Source organism: Brachyhypopomus gauderio, unplaced genomic scaffold, assembly GCF_052324685.1.
Source record: "Brachyhypopomus gauderio isolate BG-103 unplaced genomic scaffold, BGAUD_0.2 sc106, whole genome shotgun sequence".
Taxonomy (NCBI): domain Eukaryota; kingdom Metazoa; phylum Chordata; class Actinopteri; order Gymnotiformes; family Hypopomidae; genus Brachyhypopomus; species Brachyhypopomus gauderio.
In genome coordinates, this window is record NW_027506927.1 from 1 (window position 1) to 9,786 (window position 9,786).

General features: G+C 45.4%; 1 protein-coding gene across 1 annotated transcript; it reads right to left on the reverse strand.

Annotated features, from left to right (window-relative positions):
• Positions 1–361: 361 nt before the first annotated feature.
• LOC143497328 (uncharacterized) lies at positions 362–7,049 on the reverse strand. The gene is made up of 2 exons (XM_076993229.1): positions 5,819–7,049; positions 362–496 (listed from the first exon to the last, which is right to left on the reverse strand). Exons 1-2 carry the CDS (start codon positions 6,965–6,967, stop codon positions 377–379), a joined length of 1,269 nt encoding a protein of 422 aa, XP_076849344.1. The 5' UTR covers positions 6,968–7,049; the 3' UTR covers positions 362–376.
• Between the last annotated feature and the right edge of the window lie 2,737 nt (positions 7,050–9,786).

The following is a 9,786-nucleotide window of genomic DNA, read 5'->3' on the forward strand; positions in this document are numbered from 1 at the left end:
TCAGCAGTCTGCCGTTTCTCACCCGCTGGAAACTACCTGTGTACACGCACATGCAAGTTAAAAATTTTGCGCTGTGATTGAGCAAAGCTGTTTAAGGTCAGAAGCAGACAGTAGTTGAACAAGCTGTTAGGCCTCAATCTTTTCCTAAACCTGTTCCTACAGTATCTCTTTACATTTTAGTGGATATCAAGCTAGAATCAACAGGGAACATACGAAAATGAGACAAGGGAGACAGATGAGAGGAGTGTGAGAATCTACAGTAGGTGTATAATGTCAGTTTTAATTTGAATTGACTTTTAATGTCAAAAATTCTTCATAATAATTTAATAATAATCCATTAAAAATAATAAAAAAAATTCAGGCCAATAATGTAATTTCAATGAGAGAGAGAGACCTGCGTGGCCAGCCAGTTGGACCCGATGGGTAGTGCTTCTTGAAGGAGACCACAAACGGCGAACCATGCACCATGCCTTTTCAGCTTCCTCCAAGCCTTTGTCTATAAACAGAGAGAGATAGATAGATAGATGAGTGGAAGAGATCCCACCTAGCACTGGGCCCTCCCCGTAAGCAGCCACTACGATTCGGGAAGGTGTGCCACGTACGTTAATCAGAGTGTGAGAAGAAGGATCTTCGAGCAGGGCTTTAATCAAACTCCTTCATCTCCTTCAAGCTCTAGACCAGAGTTGTGTTTGTGTGTGTGGACAGTCCCCAGGATCTCGCCATGGGAACAGTGGTGGAAAGGTCTCTCACATTCTGATCAAACCACTGACTGACCACCTGGTCTTTCTGAAACATGAGGGCCCACACTCGAGTTGGGGGGGTTATCTGCCACACAAGGTCACAGAGTAAAAAAAAGGTATGACGCAGGTACATCACGGAGGTATTGATTACACGGACCGTGTGGGAAATGACAACCGTGTGTGTGTGGCGGGGTGTGAGCGAGGACTACATGAATGCTTTGTCCTTATGCAGGTTTTAGGTGACGGTGCTTGCTACAAAAAAAACAAAAATACAGAACATCAAATTTAGTTCTACTGTTTGCATGACCAGATCACCTGGATTACAGAAAAACAAGAACAAGGACAAACACAAGGACATAAACACAAATACACACACACCCAATTCAACACTACCTTTGTGAGGTCTTATATAGGCCCCAGTTATATTGTAATAAAATAGCCCTGATCAACAAACCAGCCTTTCACTAAAACAAACAGTTCTTTAAGGTAAAGGCATGTTCTCAAATCTGCAAGGAGCATTTTTTAAACCACAATTTTGAGTGCAGTAACTTAAGTAATTTAAGCAGTCAGCCAGCCACATACACACATTACATACACACACTGTTTGTGCACACACTAAACCCTCAAAACACACCCACCTTCACGCAAGGCTCAAGACAAGCACCCATCAACACGCCTACACGCCTCCGAACTTTCCCCATGTGTGCATCTGCTGTTTCTCCAACTCACACACACAACTCCTGCACTAGAGTGGAGCAGTCCTGGCTCTCAGACAGCTTTACCGTTTAGAAGGCTACACAACACCCTTCATGACAGCCTTCACACTTGAGAACTGACTTTTTATGTCAGTGATTTGTTATTTCTTGTTTTTCAAGGGTGACATAATGCTGATGATATGCATAACATGTTGGCAACAGCACATGGACTTCAAGAAATGAGGACTTCAAAAACACAGCCCATGTCATCTCCCGCACTGCTGTGGCGAGGTGTGTCATTGTTGGATTCAAGTCACCCAGACATGCTTAAAAAGCAAGTTGTCATGACATGCCATGTAATTTCCTGCCGCAATTTCATGACACATCCCAATGACACCATGAGCTACCTGATTATAAATTATAAAACTTTACTACCAACTGAATGAATTTAAATAACCATTACCAATGATGCAAGCTGTTCGGTCATTTCATATCCACCCAGCCAGAGGTATAAATCAAGACCCTACCAAGGCAGCACCCACAGGCCTTTAGAATTTACACAGTAGCGTTAGAGCTCATTCACGGCCTCTTACCTGTTCTCTCCAGTTCAGGGACCTCAGAACAAGAGACATATCCAACGTCTGCCACTGCTTTACCCAGCACTCCTGCCATGCGTGTTCTCCGCCCTATGGTGTGTCTGTCCTCATCCACATCAAGCCCCTTCACCCAGCACTCCTCTCGTCTGTTCCTGCCCCCACACCTCTATATTCACTGGCTGGGCATTTTCCCCACACACTGATGTTAAATCTCTTTTTTGTTAATCTTCTCCTGTATTGCCCCCCACAGGGCAAAATGGGGGCTATGGGGTCAGATGACACCTCAGATCCACAGGAAAATTGAACAGACTCAGCAGTCACTATGCTGATGTCAAGGTCTCCATTGTTTCATGTAAACAAATGCTCTGACCCACCCAAACACACCACCTACCAACACACACACACAATTTTTTTTTGCTGCTTAGATTCAGAGTTAAAATTCCTTTCAGTTACACTGGAATGTATTTTGCTGTCGTCATACCAACAAAGACCCAACTATGAGTTGGCAGTGATGAGATTCTATTCCAGAGGTTAAGGGTTGCCGCCATAATGAATAACAATCACCCCAGAAATGGCACCACACATGGGGGCACGTACACCAGAAGATGCCGATACACACGGACACAAGCTGAACGCACCACGGCTCGGTAAGTTCGAGCCAGGTATCGTGAAACTGGCCAAACATTCACACAAATTTTGCCTTCACCTCAACAAATATGTGTGTGTGTGTGTGTATAGGGGTCACCTCACAGATGAAGCAACAGTGCAACAGCAGTACAAATCGGCTGACAGATAGACGGATCCCCTCCAGCACTCATGTGTCAGTCTTCCTCTCCATCTCTACATCTGTCGCAGATATCCTGCCCCTCCTGATTGTCCTGCTCTTTGGTACTGCCCACCACCCTCATCCACCAATCAGCTTGTTTGTTTAGTTTCACAACAACATGTAAATGTTCTCATCCTGCTAAAGCTAAAATACACAAGAAAATGTATACATAATACAGAAAAGATTTTAGATTTTATATAGGCTACAGAAAATATATCAGGTAATTTGATTTAAGAAGTTCTTTTTCATTGGTGTGCCTGCTGGTGTTTTCTTAGGCAGGTTGAGGTTGGAGCTGTCCCCACCCACTCCTAAATCTGCACTGGTTCCCTCTCCCTTGGTGTTGTTTCCACACCGCCCCCTGCACCACCCCCCTCAGCCTGCCTCCAAATGTTCTTCTTTTTTCAGAAAAAATTCCTGGTGTACAGGTACAATTTCAGTACACCGCAGAAAACAAAGCCGTCCAACAACATTTCTTGAGCGAGAGAGACAGACACGACAGGGAGAGAGAGAGAGAGAGAGAAAGAGAGAGAGAGAGAGACAGAGAGAGAGACAGAGAGAGAGACAGAGAGAGAGACAGAGAGAGAGATCTGGGATATCCTACTCTCTTGACCATCCCACCAACTTGTCGTTAGGGGTCATTCAGAATCCAGTGCGTAGTGTGTAATGGGAGAAGACAGCCCGCTTCTTGGCTTTCAGTCTTTATGAACTTGTGTATATCTGAAACCACAGTGCCACCCTCACTTTTTCTTACACCCACAGAAGCGTGTGTGTGTGTCAGCATGCGCATGCATAAGCATGTGTGCACGTGAGTGTGAGTGGAAGATCAAAAGGTTCCACCACTCTTTTCCACACACACAGCAGATGGCAATTATGAGACATGAGCATAAGCTCAAAAGAGAAAATAGAAGGACAAAAAAGTAAAAAAAAAAAAAAAAAAAAAAACAAGAAGTTGCACCATATATGGCTTGAGTGTTGCCTAGCGACAGAGGAACCTCCCACAGCTCACTTTTCCATGACACGGCCCGAGGCTCAATTGCGATGGCCATTAGAGTGTGTGTACAAACGTACGCGTGAGGAAGCGTGCAGACGTCATTCACCGATGTCAACACTACACGCTGACTGGAATGCGCAATGTCCCGGACGTGTTTGAGGAAGGCTCTCAAAACCAGCTGATGGCGGTTAACACACAGCAAAGCAGCTGTTTCCAAACCAAGGACAGAGTGGTCTCTTCTGACACACCAGTGTGAGAGGATGTTATTATCAAGGTACACAAACACTTCCTGAGGCTCAGAGTCTCCATGCTGATTCACTCTGATTCATAGCTGATACATACACCCAGACACACACACCCATTTAATCACCTGGATCTTGATCATTTACCTTTAGGAAATTGGAGCGTATGCATGTCTGTTTTCTGAAGGTAACTGAACTTGTGTGCCATTTCCTGCGCTGTACCACAAATGGGACAAAAACACCAGCAACAGTACAGAGACTCCTCAGCCCCCTCATCATCAGGCCCTCGTTACACAACAAAGTCTTTCTACAAAACCTCTTTCCATTCAGTTTACTGCCACTGGGATCTGACATACGCCTCAGAATAAGCAACTTCGACATCCCATAATTTTTTAGGAATAATCATGTAATAATGTTATTACCAAAACAGACAGTTATAGGAGCTGGGGAATCAGAACCAAAACCAGGCAATGAGGGAATGGCTATTTTTCTCCAGCTAAATCATTGGTCATGTGTCAATTATTTTGACAAGCACTAAAAATCCATCACATAGGGTCTTATGATGTTGCATTACAACTACAATAAATGAATATTGAAATATTGACCCCTTCATATCTGTGAACAGTCACCAGTCATTCAAATCAGAGAGGAGAAGCAAAGAGGAGCTGCTTCGGTGCTCTTGCACTCAAGAAACTCACTCTCTCACTCATCTTGTACATCAACATGGAACACGGAAACGCAGGCGAGTTCTCTATCTGCGGCGGGGGCCAGGCGAGCTACAGTCACAGTGCAACATAAACGCTGCAGCTTCTTGTCAGAAGAGGGCGAGAGTGTAATCGCTGACCTTTGATGCCCCGACCCTGTGGACTGAGCTGTGGACGGTCATAAATACAGCTCATAATTCATACAGAGCTCCACGCCTTTGGAACTCACACCTGGAAGAGCGAGGATCTCCCATGAGACGAGGCCCCCACCTTCCCAGTCTCGGTCACAGAACACGTGAATGTTTCCTGGCCCCTACATCCAACGTGCCATGAGACACGTTGGATATATGCTGACTGTTACACTCAGTGTGCCCTTTCACAAACATCAAGTGACACTGTGATAAAACACGACTCACTCCACTGCATGAACACTTCAAGGTTAGAACAAAGTGTTAAAAGAGAATGAATAATTTGGCTAACCAAGTCAAAGACCTTGCACAGAACAGTGCTGGGTATGTTAGGTTTTCCCTGTTTATAATTAGCTCTAACCTTACTGTTGAAAAAGTATTATTTTTCTAATCTGTTCACTGTGCGCATTACAAACAAGGCCAGGGAAACCAAGCAATCTCTCATGTCTGACGACAAAACCCCTCTGAAGGACTACAGCTGCTGTGTCCAGATATGCTGAGCAGTGTTGTATAGCGCACCCCGCAGTGAAGTGAGGGCAGCTGCTAACAACTGACTTGTAGCCAGCAAGCCTCTCCACAAGACTGAGTGTGTTGCATGGCCGGAGGGAGGAAGTGACAAGACCACTACGTGGTAATGATGGGAGCACGCGCGCGCACACACACACACACACACACACACACACACACACACACACACACACACACACACACACACACAGAGAGACAGAGACAGAGATTCCTTAGACAGACAAGCCTGGAGTCACTAGATCGAGAGGGACTTTGGGTGTAGTTCACAGACCAGTGGTGGGGCAGAGGGGAAAAAAACGTGCACTCACCCCCGCGAGCTCGTCTGGGTTGGCGAACATGCCGCACGCGCTGGGCGACAGGCTGGCGGGCTCCACGTCGCTGCCGGTGTAGTCGTCCTCGGACTCCTCGAACGACGACGCGGACGACAGGCCGGCGGAGGACGAGCTGGACAGTTTGCGAAGGGGAAAGTACTGGACCGGGGAACCCCCACATCCACTGTCCGAGCAAGCGGACTCCTCGTCCAGTTGCCGGTCTAGTGACAAACCGCTCAAGCCCAGGGCAAGTTCCGCGGACGGAGAGCCCTGTGGGTCTTCTGTGGGGCTCGGGTCACGGGTGACGATTAGTCTCGGGATTGTCCCAGGAAAAGTCCGGTACTCCATTAAAACCTCAACGCCGCTGTATTCCTCGGTAAAACTGGGAAGGCTTTCCTGGTCCGTGTTCCCCTGGGTAACCCCATCGTCCAGCCGACGGACTTTGGGGGTCGCTGTGCAGGACGGAGTTTTGGTCATATCCGAGGGGACAGACAGACTGTCCACCACACAGCAGTGTGTCCACCTCTCAAACCGGCGGTTTGGTGCGGTCTGTTTAACGCGCTCCTCTAAAACGGGGGCAGGGTAGACGGGTGACGGCAGCCTTTGAGCTTTGCCTTCCGGGCAGACATCACCCCCTTCGCGGATCGGTCCTTCCGAACAGTTTTCCATGGTCATCGGTGAGGAATCCCAGTCATAGTCCTTTTCCGGCATTTCTTGTTCTCCGCAGTCAGAAAGCTCAGACAGATCGACCCCGCAAAGCCCCGAGGTGCTAAAGTCTGCATCGAAACACCAACTCGTTCCCTCCCTCAAAACTCTCTCTAGATTTCTCCCGGACGACACCGACACACGTTCATCATCGGACACACTCTTACACACGACGCTTCGATCGTTATTTAACTTTTTCTGCCCTCCTAAGTCCACATAGTCGTTAAACACACTCCCCGTTTCAACGGCGTTAGGCCGGTACGACTTCAGCCTCGGCAACTGCTTGCTCTTCATCGGATTCCCGTCCAACCGGTCACCTGTGTGTTCCAAACGAGTTCTTCCGTCAACTCGTACGGGTGAACCTGTCCGTTCCGGAGAGCTTCGTTTCGTTTCGACGACAATCGAGGTTGAGCACGCCGAGGCACCGAGAGATTGACCCATCCTACACGCCGTATCGATCACTCAGGGGATCTGAGCGCCACGCCCATCCGAGCGCAGGGGGTTAGTGGGATGTGCTTTAAGACTTCACGCTTTTCTGTGCTTTTTCGGAAGATACGTCATTGTTATGTCAGTAATTACGAAGCAGTTAGTTTCAGCTGCAGTTATTATAAAAGGGACGAAATTCAGTACCATGATTTCCTGAAAGGGTAGGCTAGATATTTTAGTCCATAAAATAGTTTTTTTTTTTTACAGAATAAACACTCAATATAAATTATTTTGACCATCACGTTATAAATCGCGAAACAGCTCTTCATCTGTAAGAGTTACCTTATTTTTCTAAATGATAACAAATGTCATTAATTAAAACGTCATTATTCTTTAAGTGCCAGATAAGGGCATCTACTCAAACCGCGGCATTAGGTTGTCATTTTTTCAAACTGACACATTAATCAAACCAGCACTAAAAAACTTAACACATGGTGTTAGTTACTTTATTTTTCTGAAAACAAATACTAATAAAAATCATAGGCATATTTAAAGTGCAAAATAAAGGTATTAAGTCAAACCGCAGCATTTGGTGTTGTTTTTTTAATTGACACATTAATCGAAACAGCACAAAATATATTTTTAATTGATAAGTGTGTAATGATGAAGAAACTCTTTCGAACTTTAAGAATGCTGTTTATATTCTCCTTCAAATTGGTATTTGTCTCCCTCATGTGTTCGAAGTGCGTTATTTGTACATTACAAGAAAAAACAAACAAACAAAAAACATGCAGTATGACAATATGAAGACAACACATATGCACGTGCGCCATCACAAGCCAACATGACTGTGCATCCACATAAAATAAAGAAAGGCCAAGATGGTACTTGGAGCTGCCAAGCTTGCCCTGCTGGAGCATGTAATATTCAGCCCAGACTCCGTGGAGCAGCGGCTGCAGTGTGCTGCTGTCTTCACAGGTGGCGCTGTTGTCTCCTTCAGTCATAAAATGCCACTGTGGGCCAAGGAACTCCTACTATTTTCACAAGAGGCCTTGTCTCTTTTCCATTTAATTAAGGCAAATATATTGCTGTCTTTCCAGTCTTGTGTTACGGTCACCATATGTTTAGGATGTGCTTGTGTAATTGCACAGCAAATAGCCTTCCTAAGCAGGTAGACCATCAGGGCAAGGAAACATGCTACTGTAAATAAAAAACAAACAAAAAAACTGCTGTGAAATGCATCAGTGTTTCTCAACCAGTTGCACAACACTGATATTCATAAAATGCTTTTGGGATGTGTGGATTTTAGCTTGGTTTAAATACCGTTATCCCTAACAAATTGGTCAGCATTCTGGGAAGCTTGGGTGTTATTTTATGAAGAGCACACAGCATCTAATAAAAAAATAATGAAAATAAATGAAGAATTATCATTTGACATTATTTGCATGTTTGTTTTTTTTTTACTGTAAAATAGTATCAACCTCTACTAAGTACCAAAATGAGCAAAACCAAAATGGAGTGAGTGGGTAACAGTGTAGAAAATGTTGGTTGTTTGTCTCAAGCTGTATGTTTCCTTCTAATGTTCCTGCATCAAGCACAATCACTATTACACCAACCTCACCCTCAAACTAAAGACTGATCTGCAGCAAAGAAAAAACAAAAACAGGAAGTGTGTTCTGCGTGCTCAGAAGGTACTGTCATGCATCTTTGTGACAACAGGAAAAGAGCATATGTAGTACTTCACCTCCACTTAGAGGACCATCATCAGAGACAGATCCTCTACTACACCATCATCAGATACAGATCCTCTACTACACCATCATCAGAGACAGATCCCCCTCTACACCATCATCAGAGACAGATCCCCTACTACACCATCATCAGAGACAGATCCCCTACTACACCATCATCAGAGACAGATCCCCTACTACACCATCATCAGAGACAGATCCCCTACTACACCATCATCAGAGACAGATCCTCTACTACACCATCATCAGATACAGATCCTCTACTACACCATCATCAGAGACAGATCCCCTACTACACCATCATCAGAGACAGATCCCCTACTACACCATCATCAGAGACAGATCCTCTACTACACCATCATCAGAGACAGATCCCCTACTACACCATCATCAGAGACAGATCCCCTACTACACCATCATCAGAGACAGATCCTCTACTACACCATCATCAGATACAGATCCTCTACTACACCATCATCAGAGACAGATCCCCTACTACACCATCATCAGAGACAGATCCCCTACTACACCATCATCAGAGACAGATCCCCTACTACACCATCATCAGAGACAGATCCCCTACTACACCATCATCAGAGACAGATCCTCTACTACACCATCATCAGAGACAGATCCCCTACTACACCATCATCAGAGACAGATCCTCTATTACACCATCATCTGAGACAGATCCTCTACTACACCATCATCAGACACAGATCCTCTACACCATCATCAGAGACAGATCCTCTACTACACCATCATCAGACACAGATCCTCTACACCATCATCAGAGACAGATCCTCTACTACACCATCATCAGAGACAGATCCCCTACTACACCATCATCAGAGACAGATCCTCTACTACACCATCATCAGAGACAGATCCCCTACTACACCATCATCAGAGACAGATCCCCTACTACACCATCATCAGAGACAGATCCTCTACTACACCATCATCAGAGACAGATCCCCTACTACACCATCATCAGAGACAGATCCCCTACTACACCATCATCAGAGACAGATCCTCTACTACACCATCATCAGATACAGATCCTCTACTACACCATCATCA